Source organism: Hydra viridissima, unplaced genomic scaffold (assembly GCF_058129835.1).
Source record: "Hydra viridissima isolate aposymbiotic clone 2 unplaced genomic scaffold, HvirCarnegie_v1 scaffold_7, whole genome shotgun sequence".
Classification (NCBI taxonomy): Eukaryota; Metazoa; Cnidaria; class Hydrozoa; order Anthoathecata; family Hydridae; genus Hydra; species Hydra viridissima.
In genome coordinates, this window is record NW_028324306.1 from 4,809,775 (window position 1) to 4,831,832 (window position 22,058).

The following is a 22,058-nucleotide window of genomic DNA, read 5'->3' on the forward strand; positions in this document are numbered from 1 at the left end:
ACATTTGCGAAAAACAACTTTGTTGTTTTAACTAGATACCTTGTTAGATAAAATAACTAAATTTTTTTCTCTAAATGTTTATTTTATGTATTATTGTCATTTCTTAAATTAGGACTTTTTTAAAGTATTGGACTAAGTTAGGTCATACCACGGTATCCACAATCCATAAGTTAGGTCACACCACGGTATCCACAATTCATAAGTTAGGTCACACCACGGTATCCACAATCCATAAATTTTGATTACTGCATCTCTTAAGTTTTATTACATTTCTAGTTAATTGCCATCAAAACTCGGGAAATTATTCACCAAAATCATCATTTGAATGTTTAAACCGTTGAGGTCAAGCATATTTTTTCCCCCCTAAATATAAAAAATAATCTCCTAAGTAAAATAATGCAAATCTTGCCTAAATATATTCAACGTTCCGCGGAAACTCATGTAAAAATAATGCAAAATTCCAAGAAAAATAATCTGATTGTTTAAATATTTTTATTTGCCATTTAATATCTTCTCAGTCTGGGTTTTACATTATAATTTTTTGGACAAGTTATTGTCTTCGTTTTGTATTAAGTATTTACCTTAACAGATGATTTTAAAACTATATACATATGTATTATTTGAAGTATATGTATTATATGTATTATATGTATTAGTTGTAGTATATGTAGTATATGTAATATATGTATTATTTGTAGATATGTTATATAGTAAAGTATGTGTCGATAGCACATAAAAATGAAACATTAAATTAGTTTTCGCGTTGATTAGAAACAAATGTAATAAAATTTTGCTATGAAACAATATATACAATGAAAAAGTCTTGTGAAGTTGCACAAGTCCTTTTTTAACATTTTAAAAAATGTATCATTAACCTCTTCTGAAACTGAGCGCCTTGTTAAAAACGAGGAAGTGTTTGAGCGTTTGTGACATTCAAATTATTCCTCGTGTTTAACAACAGCAGATGTATTTATTAGGCATATACTTTGAACTCGTGGGTTACGAGCTAAATGGCGGATATGCACATCTGAGTCACTAATAACGAGCTAAGTGGCGATTACGAACTTCTAATCCGTGGATGACGAACTAAGTAATGGATATGAACTTCTTATGGATATTTTTACAAATTATAGGTCTCTAACTGAATTGATTTTACAAATTACACCAATATAACAATAAGTTTATAAAATTTGATGATTTTAAACAATGGGTATGTTTTAAATATTTTAAAAGAACCATAAAGGTGAAAAAGTTTGAAGAATCTTTCAAGATATCCAGTTATATTTAATTTAGATAAGTGATAATTCAAGATAAGTTTCAAGAAAAGATAGTTTGCTGAAATTAAGGTAAATTTTTTTAAGTAAATTCTAAGTATATTTGCATCTTGATCTAATTCAAACTTTTTCCACGACGTCTTTATACCTAAGCAAATACTTTCACAACCCTTCGGTTTAAAGGAATATAAACTAGGAATAAAAATAAAAATTTTCCAGATAGAATAAATCAAAAAGAAAAATTATTTGAAAAAATTTACATACAAATCTAGTTATACCGGTTGTTAAAGGCAAAAGCAAATGTTTATATTAAGAGCTGGTTTGACTGGTCACTTTTAAAAAATTTTCAAATCGAGATTCGGCTGGCAATTTTTCGCGTGTCAACGACCATTCGAATGGATTAGAAAGTATTTTTTTGAAAAAATTTTAAAGTTTTATCTTTCAAATTTCCGCCTTAAAAATCTTGTTTATTTACAAAATATGTTCCTTACATGTAGATTTTTTTTTTTTTAAATATATATTACACAAATAATTAAAAAAACATTTTAGATCGATTTCTTGGATTGATTCCAAATTTTGCTTACAATCCCCTTTAACAATACGAACTGATTCATAAAAAAGGCGATTTTAAAACAATTAAACTTTTACAATTAAACTTAAACAATTAAATTTAAACAATTAAATCTCCATGAATATTTTAACTGAGGAATATCAAAATGCAAAAATGAAATCTTAATAGGCATTATTAAGCAAAAGTTTAATAGGCATTATTGCATAATGGTATATATACGATATAAATATAACTATGAAGTAATGTCTGTTAAACATTATATATATATATATATATATATATATATATATATATATATATATATATATATATATATATATATATATATATATATATATAACCCTAACCCTAAAAGGGTTTCCTTCTTCAGCTAAAAACAGTTGTAGAGGATACTTTTATGATGACCAACCAATACATGGATTTCCTTGGAAAGGAAGACAAAATGTTCCATTGTAATTGTTTTCTTATAACTTTAAAGCCTTTTTTTCACTTCCATCAAAATAAAATCCTTGAATAATGTTAATTTTCCAATCGTTCTCGGTTTCTATTCGTCTCTTATTCCAATTTTTTTTTTTAATTTAATTCTATCCACTACTTTTGACAAATTTTGTAAGTCTTGGAGAACTGTGTTTGAAGTTTGAAGCTGATTTACACAAAATTCCAGTCCGATCACATTCTTGGGAAGATTGGGTAATTTAATTTTTAACGTATTTTTAGGACTCTTAGTTCTCTAAGTAAATGATGAAAAAAAAACCCAATTGCAAACAGCTGCGAAAGTGGAAAAAATTATTGCGTTAAGTTGACTTATTGCGTTTTTAGATCATGCGCAAGCATAATCTGAAGTAATTTGAAGCTCTTTCTGTAACTTAAAGAGACTGACATTATGACTCTATCCAAAAAAGTTAAGTAAAATCTCAAGACCATTTCATAATGTTTTATATTTTACTTACTAATTTAGTTACTTTAAAAGACATTTCTTAGGACAACAGACGTATTGGTCGGGTGCGTATCTAATAAACTAGTGACGTTCTGGGCTACTGTCAACTAGTGAATACACTAAAAAAAAGCAACCTATCAATTATTTCTTAATCTAAAATGAAGAAAACATTAGAAAGGAAAACAAAGAAAGCATTCGTTAACTTCTTCATCTTGAATAATTTGTTAATTTTTGGACTTATTGATTCATTCTCTAAAAAAAAAGTGTTTTCCAGGGCAAAAAAAGAATTTTTTTAACCTTTGTATTTTTAATATTGTTTATGAATTCCATTTATTGACCTTTTTTTTTTTGACTGGTTAATATTTTTTTGAATTCTTTTACTTTTTCATAAATCTAGTAACTTGGATGATCAAAAAACGTAATTTAAAAACGGTTTTAGTCGCTTACGTCACAACTATTCACGAATTTTGATGATTTGATAATAGCGGAATTATTGCTAAGATTTTAAAGATTTTGTCACAAAAAGTTACCATAGTAATAATTTACCTTTGAAATTGTCAACAAAATGAAATTTTCTCAAGAATAAAACTAAAGATAAAAGTGTTTTAAAGTATTTAATTAATGTAGCCGCCATCAGCTGCAATAGTAGCGTCAAGCCGGTGGTAGAACTTTGAGCATACGGCTTTGAAATATGACTTTGGAATTTTAGCCTATGACGACCACCTTGAGGGTATCAATGCTCGGTGACGACCACCTTGAGGGTATCAATTTTAGAATGTTGATTAACACAAGCCTTAGCTTCAATGTACACCTATAGTGAGAAATTTATAGGGTTCGAATAAGGTGGTCTCCAGTACTTTTACTGAGAATTCAGATGTTCCGGCTGCATAGTCTTCATAGTTAGTGTGACTTTCTTCAATCTTTCTTAAAGAAAGACAGGAAGCATCTTTCCTCCTGATTGGGTAGTGAGTCCGACAACCATAACCTGTGTAGGAGGCTTAGAAATTTGGACTAAGTTAATGGCATCAGAAACTTTATTGACATTCTTCGCAAGGAAATTTCTGATGCCATCTGGAGCAAAGTAACATGCTCTTCACGTTTTACTTTCATCGTCAGAAATAGGATTATACTACGCAATAAAATTTTTCTCTAATTTTTAACAAGTTTTTCATTACAAACAAAGAAAAAAAGTTGGACCAGTTGTTTTTACCCGGTACAAAATCTATATCAAAACAATTGTCATTTTTTGTGAAGATTGCATTGATGATGGACATTTTAATGATTTTTTTTTTTTTTATAAATTACAAGTTGCATTTTTAAATAAAGTTCTTTCGTAGTTGCTTAAAAAACAAATGTTTAGCCCACTTTAAAATTGTCGACGATGAAAGATGTCAAACTTATTAATCGATCTAAAGTATTTTTTAATGTGAGAAGAAAGTTCAGTTTTTCTTCATTTTCTAGTACCGTAAACCGGGGTAACTTTGTACCAATTTTGATAAAGAAGGTAACTTTTTGAAAAAAAGGAACATTTTCCCAAAACTATTTAGATGCTCAAAGTTGTGCATTACTAATGTCATTGAACTAGTAAGATGGTGTATTCATTGTATTCACCAAATCCAAGATTTTATGGAATTAATGAGGTGGTCAATGTTACCCGGCAATGGGGTAACTTTGTCATAGTAAATTGTTTTTTAGCACCGGATGTAAATTAAGTGTTATTAACCACATTTAATGTAATTTAAACTTACAGTTAGCATTTATTTCAAAAAGGGGTACCTAAAATATGTCAAGAAGTTAAAAAAGGGACAATAAAAATAAAGGCTCTGGTCTAATGCTTTACGAGGACTCAAGATGTTTTCACTTGGTAACTTGATATACACAGCATTAGGATTAAATGGCACCAAACCACAAGCTCTAAATCCAATTATTAAATTTTTACTCGAACATTCATTAATGGATGTCATTAAATCATTCAGCAACTTAGAGTAATCTTCTTTTGGTAACGTTGCAAATTTTTGACCACGAGAAGTTTCCAATCCTGAAGTATACTTCTCCATGCTTTTTTTAATGATGCAAAGAATGCAACATCAAGAGGTTGAAGTAAATGGGTTGAATTGGGCAGAAGGCATATGAATCCAATATTATGTTTTTCACAAGAATGAATAACTTTATGACTTAAATGGGAAGAGAGATTGTCACCTATTAATACTTTTTTCCCAGTTTGTTTCTTAACGCATGGCAATAATGTTCGAAAAAACCAATCCTCAAAAGTAACTTCATCAAACCAGCCAGATTGGGTTCTATTAAAGCGAGAATTTTTTGGACCATGTTTTACCCATAAATCGTATAAATGTGTGCTTTTAAAACTGTGTATGGTGGAAGAATTTCTCCAACACCATTTCCAAAAAACATTACAGAGAAACAAGCCTTACTGCTATTCATTATTCTCTCAGGGTACTTAGTTCCACGTTTCATAACAACTTTTTTATTTCCAGGGTCATCGCGCAAATTTGTCTCATCATAATTCCAAATGTTACAAGGTGGAATTCCTTCAAGCTCAAGTCTAATATTGTCAAAATAAATTTCTAATTGTTCTTTGTCTATAGCTGCACGTTTTCTTTTAATATTTGATGCAATTCTATGGGTTAACTGTGAACATTTCATAAAACTTGAGACCCAATCATCACCAGGAACATTGTTTTTAAATATTTTTACAGTACGATTTTGCGATTTTAAATAACCAGCTACTAACATTTTAACATCAAGTTTATTTAATGGAAATCCCCAATCACACATAGCCTTAATTCTAGATGAAAATAACTGCTCCTCATCATAAGTAAATATGGTTGGTGCACCAATGCATTTTTTATGCTTTGACTTCATTTTATTATGTATGGTGCTTCTTGGTATACTAAATCTTTTTGAGGCTTGACGAATAGACATACCTTCATTAATTGCATCCATACACTCTTTCAAAAGAATGGTATTAGAACAAGTGTTGTATGCACGTTTTCCAACACTATGCTTGTTATATTTACAAGGCATTATGCTTTAAGCAAAAGTAAATAAAAACAACACAAGCAAATTGCAATGTAGTAATTTACTAAACTATTATATAATTTTATTAAATTGCAATTAAAATTAAAAATAAGAGTCGATAAACTTTAATTTTGTTATAAAGTTAATAAAATTATGATTTAGCAACAACAACAACAAATAGTTTAACGAGAAAATATACTTTTTTTTTAAATCCTAAAATACATTCATGCTAAAAGCTGTTTTTCAAAATAAATTATTTGGATAACATGCTTCAAAAAAATATTCTAGTTATAATAAATAACGATCAGACTACTTTAAAATGAATATTATTTATTTGGCCAAAGTTACCCCAAAAGAGTATAAACTTACGGGGTAACTTTGACCACCCTGTAAAAAAACCAGAATGTTGTTACTTGAGCCAAAAACTTTTCGTTTAATTTTATCTGAACATTTGCTTTTAAAACAGAAGAAAAACTGAGTTGTTTGTTTCACTTTTATCTTCGACCAGACAACATTCTGCTTTACAGTTTTTGATTGTGTTTTACCAAGATGTAGCTTTCATTCTTTTTCACTTATAGTAAAGAGCATTTGCAACAAACTTCAGAAATTTAAGCAAGAAAGATTGCATTTTCAAATAAAACAAAAATAGTAACACATTACTGTAGTTTTTTCTCGCAATCAAGTCACTAAATAGCAATAATTTTCTCTCCTAACTAACTGTCCCTTTTTTACAAATTTTCTCCTTTATATATATACCCCATGCTTTTCCCAAAATATCTTCCACAAACCGTCATAAATCACCATAAACACATATTTACAATTCTTATTGGTAAAAACTATTAAAGCTATTAAATCCCTAACGTCATCAAATGTTCTAGAACTTTCCGGAATTACACTCCTCCTTGATCCTTACGGATCATCCAAATAGTAATCAAAGTATTTCGAAGGCATGCGCCGTTCCCGACCACTCCGTCGCAAAAGCATGTCGATTTCTTTGGGTCTATCTTCATCTTCAATATTTTCCTCGTTCGTCTCTAATACATCTTTAATTGGATCTCCTTGGTTTTCAGCGTTCACTTGATCAGTTCAACATTCATCTCTACTTCCTCATCAGGGATAATGTAGGACTGAGTATCATTTCGAGGTCTAACATGTTTCACATGACGCGGAATGCCGTTCACTTCTACGGTTTGGTTTAACGCATTCCGAGTTACCGTAGCTGGTTGCCACTTTGTATGGCACCTCGCATTTGGTGGTTTCAGCCAGACTTTATCGCCAATTCGAAATCTCTCGTTCATGACATTTCGTGCAGGAAGATTCTTTTTTCAATCCTTTCACACCAATGGGTTAGCTGTATATTTTGCCCATCGGGCTTGCACCATTTTTGTCGGCTGAGACATTGTACCAATATAGTGCTTCCGGTATCGACATTTTTGATCGTTCTGCTATTCTCTTAATCGTACGGTGGTTTCTTTCCACAATTCCATTTCCTTCAGGATAATAAGCGGCTCTCTATCTAATTTGCATTCCCAACTATCAAGGAAACTCCTCATCTCTTTGGTCTTAAATGTTGGCTCATTGTCAGTTAATCTCAGACGGTGCTCCACGTTCACAAAAAACAAGACGGAGTATTAGGACTATGGCAACACTTCCGTATGAGCTCGATAATTATCGCCACAACGCGTATTTTGAAGGTCCACAATCAATTAGGCCTAAAAACTTGTCAGTGCCATAATGCGTGATATCCATGGCCAATCTCTCCCAGTTTCCTTCAACATCCAATTTCCCTTTATCCCACTGTATTGGCGCTGGATCTATTGACTGACATGGTTCGCAATTTTTTATCACATTCCGAACATCGTTTTCAGTAGCAGCCGGAACTGTTTTACGAACAAAGTTTAACGTTCGATTCACTCCAAAATGTCCAGTTCTTTTGTGTATATCGGAAATAGATTCAGCCTTCGTAGCTGCGACTCCCATACAACTATTCCGACACTCTAGCACAGTCAGTTTGTTGAGCCATCTGCTGCGAACTCTAGTTAATGCGTCGGCCAAATTATCTTTAGAAGGAATGAGTTTCACCTCGACGCTAACATCGTATTTTTCAATTAGCTATTGCAACACGCTCAGTCTTCTTCGAATCAGCATTTCACCCGTCGCTTTTGATCTCAACCTTGATTTTCCCGTAAGGGCGTCAGAAACCCAGTGGTATACAGTCACGGAATCGGTAAAAACAGTCACTTTCTTCAGCTTCCACATCAGAGCCATATTCATTCCCCGTATCACAGCGTCTAATTTTGTCATGTTTATATGAACATCAGACGTTTCTTTTCGCAGCCACGTTGCATCCTCCACAGTAGTCTCCCCAACTTGAATAAGAGCACCAATCGCTAAAGAACTGGCATCAACCCACACTTTTCCCTCATCACCACGCACAGCCCAATCACCACAAGCAGGCTCGCAGTGTTCCACCTCAGCAAATACTTCCTGAAGCACCCACTTAACGTTCTCATCACAAACATCATCGTCCCAACCCGTCGTCAGACTGACAACTTTCCTCTTCAAGAGACTACAAATCACTCGCAGCCAACCACACACGGGGGTAAATGTCCTACCAACTGTCCACAGATTGAAAACACAACTCTCCTGGTTAGCTTTTGCGAGATAGCATCAACTCGATTCCCTCTGGACCACATCAGTTTGTTACCAACCTTGCGCACACACAACCCTAACACACGAACTCCATTATCATCAATCTGCTCACCATCTTTACTCTCTAAACCATATTTCAAAAAATGTCTCTTGACATAATCAAGACTCACCACACTTTCGTCCACGAAAATGTCGTCTACATAAGCGGACGTTCCCCTCTTCACTAATTCGTCTTAATCAATGACGGCACTCACAACGGATTTCATGATCATTGGCGCAACATTCAATCCGAAACCAAGTCGTGTCAAGCAATACCTTTTATTTCGAAACACCACTGTTTGGAACGGCCAAAGAGATTTATCAGTTTTTAGTTGAAGATAAGCCTTGCGTAAATCGATGATTGCTGGTTTGTTACCCATCCTTCTCCATTCTCTAAGCTTTTCGACACACACATCTGCATCTCTCGTGTGTGCCTCAATGAAATCTTTAGCTTCTCTTTAGTCTAGAACAGGTCGGATTTTGTTGTCTTTGTTTCTCTGAATGACAGCCATTAACGGAATCTGCCCTTTGGGCGGACCCAATTGATTTTCGTCGTACTCTAACAGCCATTTCCAATCAATCCATTCCTGTAGTTCGTTTTATAGTCTGCTCTAGCGTATGGTGGAATTCCGTACTCTGCCACTTTATTATACAATCGGTTGGGGCCTTCTCCATCTCTCCATTTCCATTTGACTCTCCATTCAACACCATTAAAAATTGCTTCATAATCATTCTTTTTAATTTCGATTTTCTTGACTTTGTTCTTACTCGAAGCCGATGCTCCACAGTAACTCAATCCAAACTTCGCTTTTCCCAAAGGAGAAACGGATACTCCTCCTAGTAATTTGATGGAACTCATTCCAAGCATCATATCAACTCCAAATGGTTGGAAATCCACTAATATAACCTCATCACGTGCTTTAATGCCATCAACCTCAAGAATCACGACCGCTGACCCAGTGCACTGATGAACCTTTCCTTCAAACGTTACTACCTTTTGAGAGTTTGAGTACCTACATTGACTTTTGGGCAGGAAATTTTTATTCAAAATTGTCTTCGAACACCCTGTGTGTAATTGAATTGCGTGAAGAAACTATTTACGGCGGATTTGATTGACGTAGTTTCTTTGATATGTTGTAAATATAGTTTAAGTGGTTTATTTTATGAGCATATTTGAGGTTCTTTGTAAAGTATAAATTTAAGGAAAACTTTTTGTATAGGGGATTTAGGAAAAAAGAAAATGTAGAACTGAAACGTTGTGTTCGCTGCGAGAAGACAACACTGTTTCTACTGAAGCTGTCGCAACCATACCATTAACTTTCAAACAAACAAAAGATAATGCGCTCATTCCACCAATGTTCAGGAGCGAGGTAGCGCAGATTCCTCGCTCCTGCAATCGTTTCCCTGCAGCTTTCGACATTTCGATGCAACATGTCCTTCCTCACTACATTTAAAACATCTAACGGTTTTCGGAGACAAGTTCTTCGCAAGCAAACAGTCCTTTGCAATGTGATTCAAACCTTTACAGTTGTAACACACTAATGCAGTTTTTGTAGCATGGCGTCTAGATACAGCGCCAACAGCATCACTGTCAATCACATTTGCACAGTTCATAGCAGCTCTCACTCTGGGTAACATTTTATCAATCGGGTCCATTACGGCTCGAAATCTTGATGATAAGACTTCTGGCAAACCCACAACAAACGCCAAACGCACAGACTCCTCTGGCAGTTTAGCAAGATAGTCTAAGCGTCTTAAATCAGCTAAAAACACGTCAACTTTTTCTTCGTCACATAATTTTCGTTGTGTGAATAGTTCATATGCAGTGTATGCATCTATAGAAAACGCCGCTGATAATATACGCTCGACTTCCACTACATCTTTTTTGACTTCCACGGTTAAAGCATCGTACACTGCATAAGCAGCTTCTCTGAGAAGAATCGGAAGAATTAGTTCGAGCTTTAAGTTCTGAATTTCTGCAATCACTTTCGCTCGTTGAATCCAGACAGCAGCATCCGAAGTGCCTTCATACGTTTCAAACATATCAAATAATCTCATTCTTGGTTCCATACCCGGTTAGCTTGTAGTTTTTTCTCGCAATCAAGTCACTAAATAGCAATAATTTTCTCTCCTAACTAACTGTCCCTTTTTTACAAATTTTCTTCTTTATATATACCCCATGCTTTTCCCAAAATATCTTTCCACAAACCGTCATAAATCACCATAAACACATATTTACAATTCTTATTGGTAAAAACTATTAAAGCTATTAAATCCCTAACGTTATCAAATGTTCTAGAACTTTCCGGAATTACAGTTACTTAACTGTTTAAAAGTTACAGATGTTTAAAATTTTTAAAAAATGGCCAAAGTTACCCCGCTGGCCAAAGTTACCCTGGTTTACGGTATCTCAGTCAGTATGTTTATTTAGATCTTTTTAAGAGGATAAACTCTTCCGTTTAAATGTAGCTAATCTTAGTAAGCTTCGCATGTTATTTCAAGATTTGAACAAAATCAGTTTAGTAATCATTAGACGATTTATGACAATAAGAAGCTTTAATAAAATAAACGATTAATTGACAGACCAACATGAGCTTCAATACAAATAAATCAATATTATGGAAGTCTCTGGAAAGACGCTCCATTAAACTTTGTTTTGGTACAAATAATTAGCTAAAACACTTCCAGAGAACTTCTGAATTCTCTTAGGAGTAAAGAAATTAATTGGTTTAAATGTTTTTACTGTCCGTAAATATGTTATTGCTATCGTTTATGAATTAATGTTCCTTTTGTTGGCTTGTATACATCCTAAAAAGCACTTGTATCAATTCATGCCATGGTCAAACTAGCATATCTTGTTTTAACTTGAAAGGAACTCATGAAACATTTATGCTGGTTTATTCAATTCAGGGGAAATGCACAAAATTTATTGTTATTATTGGTTAAATAAAACTGCTCTTTTAAAATATAAAGAAAATCTTTAACAGCATCGGAACTTCCATTAAGCTGGGTTAAAATTTTTACATAGAAAAAAAAACAGATTTAAAAGTTGTGAGTTTCGTTGCGTTAATTTCTTGGATTTCCCTTTAATATTTATTTTTCTAAATTTAATCTTTGTTTTCTTATTGACCCTATTGGTTTTTCTAAATTTTTTTCTAGCCCTTTGTGGTATGAAATTGATCAAATATTACAAGTGGGTAAGTCATTATATTCAGCTATATGCAGAATAGGGGGAGAAGTCATTTTAAAGTAAAATAGGATTACGGAATTAGAGTTGCGATTGTCGCGATAGGTTTGGCGAATTGATTGTTATCTTCAGTTTTGCGAAAATTCAAAATAAAAAAATCATCCTTTTGAAAAAAAAAAATGTCTTCTTAAAAAAAAAAGAATAATTAATGCAAATCGTAAATAATGAATGATTTTACAAGTTTGAAAAGTGTTTGAAGCGTTTGAATAATTAATCTCAAATAGGTACACCAAGTTAGGTGTGAGGAGGTTGTTTTAAAAATTTTTTAATTCTTCCCTGAATAGACTCTTCGTTCTTTGAGCAGGGAAGGAAGTAACTTTAGGTCTATTAAAGTTAAAGACCAGGGATTCAGCAAAGTAGGGATTTTTTGGGAAAGAACTCATCTTTAATTGCAAACATTAGCATTGATAAAGAACCACATGGTAGTTAAAAAAGCTGAAAGTTAGGTGCATGAAGAGGCCATAAAAAAGTAGTAGAAGAAGTTTAAACACGCAATTGAAATTACAGCCCACAAGTTCTTTTATACTTCCTTTGGCAGCGATGTAAACGAAGCAAATTGTTAGAGACTATAATGAAATCATACGTAACTCTTGTTATCATACGTAATATCAACAAAAAGTTATCAACAAAAATTACGAAATCATACGTAACAAATGTAGAGACATTTGCATCATTCGTTTTAACAATTTTTTTCAAACGAGAATACGAAACTACCATAGCACCTGCTAATCGGCGTAATCTATCTTTATAAATATATTGCGTAAATTTAAAAACGTTGATGTAAAACCACTTATCCGAAACAACGTTTAAATGCATAACAACCGAAAAAAAAAGATTTTTTTTTCTTGCCTCATACGTAAAATTATCATTTCTATAAAAACCACTGAAAATGAAATTTTTAATTATCATTTTGTAAAAAAGTGCATTTGAGAAATTCCGTAATTTTAAATGTTGATTTGATACTTATAACCTATATTTCTATTTTACTTAATCAATTTGTCGATTATAAGGATAAAATATTTTTATCGCTTTTACGTTTTTATAAAATTACCATCAGGGCATAAAAATCTTTTTTTCAATTTGATGAAACAAAACTCAGCCCCTTGCGAATGACAGGTAAAGTTTTTCGCTCATCAAATTCTAATATTAAATATGAATCGAGAATCCTTCCTCGCTAGCTTAAATCATTACAATTCATTCTGTAAAATCGACTCAAGTTTTATGTGAAAAATATAGTTTTAGAAAAATTTTTTTTTTCCTTATGCACGGTCAGTCGTTCGGTTGTTTAAAATTTTCTTTTTTTTTTTCAAGTTGGATAATCGGTTTTTCTTTTTAAAATTAAGAGGGAAAAGTACAGTTAATCGACTGTTAATCGACCGATAATTAATCACTTTGGGAAGTTATACCAACGGAACGCAAAAAAAAATAAAATAAAGAGTAAAAAAAATTCTCTTCCCGTAATGTAACTAACTTGACTCCTTTTTTTTATCTTTTTTTTAAACACAATCATATTCCACTGTTTTACTCTTTCTTCGAGTTAAACTTATCCCATCAAAAATGCCTTGCAACTGTAAGTAAGTAGGGACAAAAGAAAATCACTGTAAAAAAATGCCACATTTTATTAAGATTTCTTAATAAGAATGTGGCATTTTGTTACTGTTTTTTTTTGTGTATTTTTTTTTTTTACCGTGAATTTCTTCTGTCCCTACTTAAAACTCAAACTGCGGCAAATCGACTTTAAAGTCATTACGTCATTCTACGTTACAAAATAAGACGGAGATGACTCATTAATAATTCTCTGACGGAATATAAACCGAAATACAAAAGAACTGATAAAAAAAACTGAGGTTTATCGTTTATTTCAGCACAATCCAACGCTTTTAAAACACCAAAAAAAACCTCGCTTTTGTTTGATATTTGTGTATTACGTGATTGACGCAATGGCTTCTCAGGTATCTTGTGTGGTATCTTAAGTAACGAGAAAAATAAAAAAAATGGACATTAAAAAAACCTAGAAATGTAGACAAGATTTCGTTTAATGGATATTGCCCCCAAATTAAAAAAAGTTTTTTATTTAACTTTTAAATGTGTTTGTAAAAAAATTTTAGTGTTTCGAGAAAACCTTTTTTAAACCCGAGTAAGAAAAAAATCATGTGATTTCATTCACTTGAGACAAGAAGTGATTAAATTCCTGCTTTACAGGTTTCTAAACATCCGCCATCGTTGCTATCGCACGATGCAAGTTGTTAAAAGTTTTGACATTTTGCACAACGTTTGTGACTATAGTCTATAGTCAATATAGTCAGTATAGTCTATAGTCAACGTTTGTGACTATAGACTATAGTCTTATAAGAGTACAATAACTGAACCAACAATTCATGTTGCATTCCTAAAACATTTTTTGCAATGTCAAAAATTGCTTTAAAATGGAATCTATGGTAAGCTATCCTTCTTCAATTTTTTTTTTTTTGAAGCACTTGAAAATATAAAAGTTTATTAAAACTAATAAAAGAATGTCTTTATGAGTAAATATTAAATTTTAGCTAAAAAATTGTAAACTAAAAAGTCATGTTTGCATGAGCAACAAATATAACTTAGTAATTAGATTGAACCATTTTAGTACCATTACGCGGTATCAAGTTCTTCATTTTGTTTGGGTGTGAAAAATATTAGAAGCTCGAATTAAACTTATTTTTATTTTAATAAACTTTTTATCTAACACTGATTATTATGATTTTTTTGTGTTTTTTTTTGTTTGTTTGTTTTCGTATTTCATTTTTTATAAGCATTTCCATAGGTTTATAATCGAGTTCTTCGTTAGAATTCGATTAGGGACCAATCGAAATACCAAAAAAGTCCTAACTGGGATTTACGTAAAAAAAAAAGGTTTTATATATAAAAACAAAATAAAATGCTTTTAGTGTAATAAGTGTGTTACAAAACGTTTTATAGAAAAAATAAAATATAATAAAATGGTAATAAAGTTGTTAGAAATAACGTTTGGTATGAGAAGAAATTAAAGTGTAAATCAATTTAAAAAAATTATGCGCTTTTTTTTTTTCTTTTTCTTTTTTTAACATTTACTACTATGTTTTAAGTAAATGTTTTTTCATATACGCTTGTTAAAAGGTTTTTCCATTTTTATGTGAACTTGTTAGTGACATCAGTTGTAGAGGAATATTTGCCTAACATTCAAAGAACCTGGTTATTTTTTATTATCATTTAAAAGTAAGAGCTAATAAATAATCCTAATTCAGTTATTGTTTTATAAATTGTATTATATTTTATATATTGTTTATTTTATAAACTATATACTATATAGATAAATATTTCATATTATTATATAAAATATATATTGTGTATTTATTAGATATTACTATTATATTTTATATCATTATTATATATCATTATCATATTATTGTAATATAGATATATTACATATTATTTAGATATGAGGCCAATTAATATTTTCAAGCGAGATTGTTTGCGATGCTATTACATATGCATATGCAAATGCATACCTGTGACAACCAAACGAAGAATTTCAATTTTATTTTTAATTTGGAGTGTATCTTTCATCATTTATAATGCAACCGAAGGAGGAAACTATTTATTAAAGAGGTAAAGTGCAACAAAAATTGTTTGTGAACCGAGAATTTTGGAAGAAAAGACTAAAAAATCACAAAGTAAAACAGTGATTTAGAACAATAGCTTATTGTCAAGTCAAAACATTTTTTTATTTGCTTTTACATAAAAACTTTTTCTCGATGTTTTTTTTTTGAAAATTTTTTATTTATACTAGGAAAATCACTTTCCATTTTGATGAAAATTTCACTTTCGAACACAAAGGACAAAAATGGGAAACTGTAACCGGGTATGACGTTTTGCATTCTTTTTTTTTTGTGTGTAATTCTCCTGAATTCTTTTAAAGCATCATTTGCTATTGTTATTTCTTAGAAGTTACTTTGAATTGTGACGGTTTTCTTAGTACGTCCACGATTGTAGCGTCTGTGTGCTTCAAATGCTTCCTCATCTTTTTTTACTTTCAATTCTTTCAATAAACATTGAAAAGATCAAAAGTTACAAACAGATAAATCATGAATTTACCATAAAGCAACTACTCTATGCAGAATTTTAACTTCACAAACATTTCCTTTTTTTTTTTCTTATTATCAAAATATCTTTATCTAATTAACATATTTATTTCAGGAAAAAAACAAAATCAAGTGAAAACCTCCCAAAAAGAGCTATCAAGAGTGAAATACTTCTTTCAAATCAGAAAGTAGAGGAAGTGAGAAGGTAGGTGTTACATTTAAATGGATAAAAAAGAGAAAAAAAAAAAGAAGTAAAAATTGCCTTGATAGAAGGTTAGAAAATTTGTTGCATTAAATTTAAATTGCTTGATTCACTTTCTGCTGGATTCACTTTCTGCTAGATTCCCTTTCTGCTGGATTCACTTTTGAACCATTTTGACGATAATTAAACATATTGATAAAGTAAGATTAGAAAAATAGTGAATAATTAATTTCGAAGTGTAAAATTGTTAATAAATTAGCAAAGTTTTCCTTAAAAAGCCAAACACAAACAAAATTAAAAGTAATTATAAAATGTAAAATGGCTTCAAAAAATGTCGTTTCGTCATTTTTTTAACCATAACAGCCAAATATAACTAAAGTTTATCCCATCGACTTCACTCAAGAAATGGCATATGGATGTAGGTTGGTGCTGGAAATGTTAAATCGGAATTAAAAAGAAAAATCATAGATTTTTCCACAAAGAGAACAAAGAAGCGATGAAGTTGTAAAAAAAATATTGTAAAACCTTTTTAATGGAAATAAATATATGAAAAGTTTAAAGCTCTATTATGTAATATAATAAATAGATAAATGATAAAATTAAAAGGAAAAAAATAAAATTAATGAAATAGAAATCAAGAGGGGGGAGCGACGAGTTGAGGTAGGGTAACTGCTTTGATGAATTTTGCATCATGCAGGCTTTCATCCTTTGAGCATTTTCCTTATGAGCTTTGATCATACCAAAAACTTTAAACAGCCGATATTTTTTTAGAATTTTTTTAATTCTATTTCCTTGTATTGGTTTTTAAATGGTGCTTTAATGAAGCTCTTGAACCTCATCGCAGGTTATGAGCAGATTATTGAGACTTTGTGGACTTTCACGCCCACTCCGTTAAGAGAAGAACCTATAGACCGTAGTCTCATAGTTTTCCTCCCCTTTAGAAAGAAGACAAAGACCTTCATCCGAGTTTGCATTCCTGATGACCAGTTATTAGAGATTAAGCTCCTTGTTGATTAAGTTTGCTTTCCCGTCAGGTAAATACCACTGGTTTACAAAAACAAATTTTTGGTCTGAGGCAAGAATTCGGATAGATAGATTTTACTAATTTGGGTGTGCTGAATTCAAATTTATAAATAGTTTTGCTCTATTATCTCTAGTTTCCTGGTTTTTTAATAGCCTCATTTTAGTAAAAACAGAGAATATATCTTCATATTTCAAGAGTTGCAGCAAATAAAACAGATTAGATAAAGAATACTGGTTAAAAAATATGCTCCTATATAATAAAATACATATAGTTGCTCTCCATTTTATTAAAATATATACAGTTGCTCTCCATCTTAATAAAATATAGTTGCTCTCCATCTTAACAAAAGTTGCTCTCCATCTTCGTAATGTCTGACTGAAATCTTTCTCCATTCTCATCACTTACTTCTCCAAGGATTGGCGGGAAGAGGTTGAGGTGGTAATGGAGTAAATGAATCTTGATTGATCTTCGGCACCCCGTAAGACTTTAGCAACTTCTCAATTCAGGCTTGATAACCTGGTACGCTTGTGGTCTTTGTTCCTATTCCTAAAACTGATGATCCTTAAGTTTTCCTGGGCTAAGTTCCAATATTTAAGTCAAGAAGCCAAGAGCTCTGACTGCTGTTTTGACAGATACAAATCACAAGAATATCATTCAGATCTTCTTGCGTGATCCAGTGTGTCACTGGTTCACGCAAGTTCACTGATCACATTTGTCACTGGTTCTCTCAAAACCATTTGGACTGCAAAGTTGAAACCTGCTTTCCTGCCATTAAATCATGCAGTTAGTCCATTATAGCATGGTTTACAACAGGTGTTAAGAGAACAAGACTTGTCCTGATCACCAACTTTGAAGTCAAAATGGCGAAAGTAAGCAGTTCTGAGGAGGGGAATGATGGTTTGACGCTATGCAACTGTTATGAAGCCCCCACACACGTAGCAAAAAGAATTGGCCTATGTTTTGACGCGTTTGAAACCATTGGAGAATCTGAAAATATAACAAAGTAAAATTAAATCATTTGCAAGGCAATGAGATATTTATTGAAAAATGTAATACTAATATTTAGCTACCAAAAAGATGTGTAACGCAAAAGTTGATGGACAACAACCTCCTGTGCCACCTGCGAGACAACCTCTTTTAATGACTGCCAGAGCACTACCGAGTGTGGATTGAGACCATGTATGTATGTATGTATGTATGTATGTATGTATGTATGTATGTATGTATGTATGTATGTATGTATGTATGTATGTATGTATGTATGTATGTATGTATGTATGTATGTATGTATGTATGTATGTATGTATGTATGTATGTATGTATGTATGTATGTATGTATGTATGTATGTATGTATGTATGTATGTATGTATGTATGTATGTATGTATGTATGTATGTATGTATGTATGTATGTATGTATGTATGTATGTATGTATGTATGTATGTATGTATGTATGTATGTATGTATGTATGTATGTATGTATGTATGTATGTATGTATGTATGTATGTATGTATGTATGTATGTATGTATGTATGTATGTATGTATGTATGTATGTATGTATGTATGTATGTATGTATGTATGTATGTATGTATGTATGTATGTATGTATAATATAATACTATAACTTATAGTTTGTGCATAATTACTAAAATATTACCCACAAGTCTCACAATATTAGAACTAACTCTAAATGCATAAACACTTTTATGTACCTATATGCACATAATGCACATTAGCATATCTAAAAAACTAGAGGTGATGAATGAAAATGGATTTCAAATTTGAATTCAACACCTCCAAATTAGGTAAAAACGGGTATTTTTGTGATTGCCTCAATTTCTTTGTAAACCAGTGTATCCATCCAAGTTATAAGCACATCTTCGAATGATACGGGTAACTTTTATTACTTTTAATATACAAGAACAAAAAAAAAAAAAAACAATTCATTTGTTTGTGGTGAGGACATCATATTTTTGATACTTGAACTTGGTACAAGGTGGGTTTGTTATAGTACTGTAAATAATGGGGCGAGGGGAAGGTGTAGCTAAGAGGGCATGAGAGTGAAGAGGCAAATAGGGTTTTATACCCCTAACCCACTCTTATAAAGTTTAAACAACTCTTTCATTTAATCTTGGTCATTTTTTACTTAAACTACTCCCTCAACCGGTCTTCTTTTCCCTCTCCAATCAAAATCCAATGTTGTACATGTCAACAAACTTGATTTTTTGATTGAAAAGGTATATTCTTCAAATTGACAAAACCTGGAATTGGATTTGGGTTTGAACCATTTATAACTTAAAGCATATGCCTGGGAGAAAATGGCAAAAGACCTTGTCATGCCTTTGAATTGTGCTCTCATTCAATTAAATGATAATTGTGTCACGCTATTAGTTTCTAAGATCATGTTAAAGTTTGTATTTCTAAAGCTTATTTTGAATTAATCGCTTTGTGGTAAAGAGAAATTTTTATTTTTTGAACTCTGCAACATATTTTATTGTTTAATTTTTCCTAAAAGCATTTTTAAAACTTAGTAATGATTCATATAATGTAATTGATGATTCAATAACCTGCAATTGACGCGGCTTTCAGAACTTTAAATTTTTTTTTAAGAAACTAGGCTTTAATTTTTACTCTTATTTAGGAGAATTTGCAAAAATTATGTGGGGGTAAAATAATCATTTCTGAGTTGACTACTAGTGGATTTACAACATTTTTCTTTCCGGGGTTAACACTTCACCCAGTACCAACACTTTGCGAGTTTTTACAATTTTAACTATCGGTTCAAAGAATGTATTTTGAGACATTTTCCAATTTTCGGAAATAACCTTTTTCCACTTTCCTTAATCATTTGTTCGAACATCCCAACCCCGTTCATAAATTTTGTTTACATTGAATTTTTGTCATATTTCTGACCCTGGGTACATCAGATCCCTTTCCTACCGCTACATTAAAATCCACTCAACGCACTACCTCATTCTCAATCATTTTAAGTATTATTATACATTACGTTTTACACATAGTTTTTAGAATGCAATTATTTAAATAAATTATTGATTATTCAAAAAATACCTTCGGACAAAAGAAAATTCCATAATATATATTAAAACTATCCAAAAAATGCGCGGGGGGTGGGGGGGAATTGAGTCTTGTTCAAGAAGATCTAATAATGACCAAAAATCCTCAACTTGCAGGGAGTTAAGAAATAACAGTAGAACCTAATAGGTAACCGTACATAAAAAACAAGCATTGAGTGATATATTTTGAAAGTATTTTTGTTTTTTTTTTAATTATTTTTTTTTCTTTTTTTAATTACTGAATCCTTTTCCTATTTCCCGTTTTCTTTTTTTTTTTTTTCATAGAGAGAACCTTGGGGATAAAACTACCCAAATTGTGATTTTTCTAAAAACTCATAAAACAGGTTCTTCCACAGTGACAAACGTCATGCAGAGATTCGCAAAGTTACATAACCTATACGTCGCTTTGCCGAAATGTGAACACAGATTTTGTTATCCGAAAAAGTTCAATGAAGGATTTCTATATGAGCACAAAGAAAACGAAACTTATGATATGCTGTTCAACCACGCTGTGTTTCACAAAGAGAATATGTTAAAAATCATGAAATACAACACCAAGTTAGTTACAATAATAAGAGAACCGTACTCGCAATTTGACTCTACTGCGCAGTATTTTAATTACAGGAAGTTTTACAATTTGAGCAGCGATTCACCTGTATTGGATGAGTTTTTTAAAAAATCAGATGAGTCTTTAAAAAAAATTATTCAATCGGCTGATTTATCAGACGGAGAAGGTGCGTTTTCTTCGGCCAAAAATCCAAATGCGTTTGACCTCGGCTTCGACGTTTGGAATGAAACTCCTGATTATATCGAAAGTATATTACATTCACTTAAACAAGATTTCAATCTTGTTATGATCATGGAGTATATGGAAGAGTCTTTAATATTGTTGAAAAATGAGCTTAGTTGGGAGTTAGAGGATGTTGTATTTCACGTTCACAATGCGAGGTTGTTTAAAGAAAAAAGCACTAATGACATAAAAAAGATAAGAAAAAGAATTTTAAACTGGAACAAACTTGACGCTGCAATCTACAAATTCTTCAACAAAACATTTTGGACGAAGATAAACAACAGTTCTCCGGGATTTAAAGCAGATGTAAAGAGATTGAGAGAATTAAATCAACATATTAATCAACATATTAAACTACTGCACTTCATATAAAATGACAGCGCTATCAAATTCTTTGAATAAAAGGTATATTGAACAAACTGGAGGTAATTTATGTGCAGACGTTTTAAAAGAAGACATTCCTTTTACCTCGTGGTTTAAGATTATGCGCCATTTCAAAATTAAAAGAGGGTTTCCGAGGAATTATTAGTTTTCAGAGCTAGAATTTATGGTAAAAGTTTTTTTTTTAATTAATTAGATAAATAACCTTTACTATTTATTGTGACGAGTTTTTGTTAAAACGAGTTTAGTTGTAAGGAATAAACTATTTTTACAAATTTAAAAGTTGAAACGGCGCTTGTTTTGCTTTATATTAGATGTTTATAGTTGTTACGGCGCTTTATATTAGATGTATATAGTTATTACAATTGTGTATAGTTACTATAATTCTTTGTACAAATTGGCAAAGAAATTTTAATTTTTGCTTAATTAGGTTTATTTATCAAGTTATATTAAATTTTTACTTCAAAAATTTCTTAAAAAGTACAATATTTACAGCGGAAAGTTGACAAGTTAGATAAACCGTAATATTTTTAAAACTATATGGTTTGATGAAACAATATTTCTAAGTTTTTGTTTATAGCGAAAAATGCAACCTAAAAATCCTGTATACACTAGAAACTAGATAATCGGTATCGTGTTTGTCAATACTAATAGGAATGGTCTCGAATAGTGTGGTATTGCTAACAGGTACTAGATGATCGGTACCGATTCTCGGTTATCATCTGGTATCGA

The 22,058-nt window shown here is 31.5% G+C and overlaps 1 protein-coding gene and 2 pseudogenes across 2 annotated transcripts; 1 reads left to right on the forward strand and 2 right to left on the reverse strand.

Annotated features, from left to right (window-relative positions):
* The first annotated feature begins 1,142 nt into the window (after positions 1 to 1,142).
* LOC145184214 (galactose-3-O-sulfotransferase 3-like) lies at positions 1,143 to 21,752 on the forward strand (annotated as a pseudogene). The gene is made up of 6 exons (XR_016454253.1): positions 1,143 to 1,210; positions 1,294 to 1,346; positions 15,209 to 15,380; positions 15,562 to 15,633; positions 15,969 to 16,058; positions 20,441 to 21,752. The product of XR_016454253.1 is annotated as a galactose-3-O-sulfotransferase 3-like (transcript).
* Positions 3,947 to 6,186, reverse strand: LOC149885748 (uncharacterized; annotated as a pseudogene).
* On the reverse strand, positions 7,490 to 8,892 carry LOC149885749 (uncharacterized). Its single transcript, XM_090094251.1, has 4 exons — positions 8,889 to 8,892; positions 8,533 to 8,597; positions 7,995 to 8,308; positions 7,490 to 7,910 (listed from the first exon to the last, which is right to left on the reverse strand). The coding sequence occupies exons 1-4, from the start codon at positions 8,890 to 8,892 to the stop codon at positions 7,490 to 7,492; spliced, it is 804 nt and encodes a 267-aa protein (XP_089950377.1).
* Positions 21,753 to 22,058: the final 306 nt, after the last annotated feature.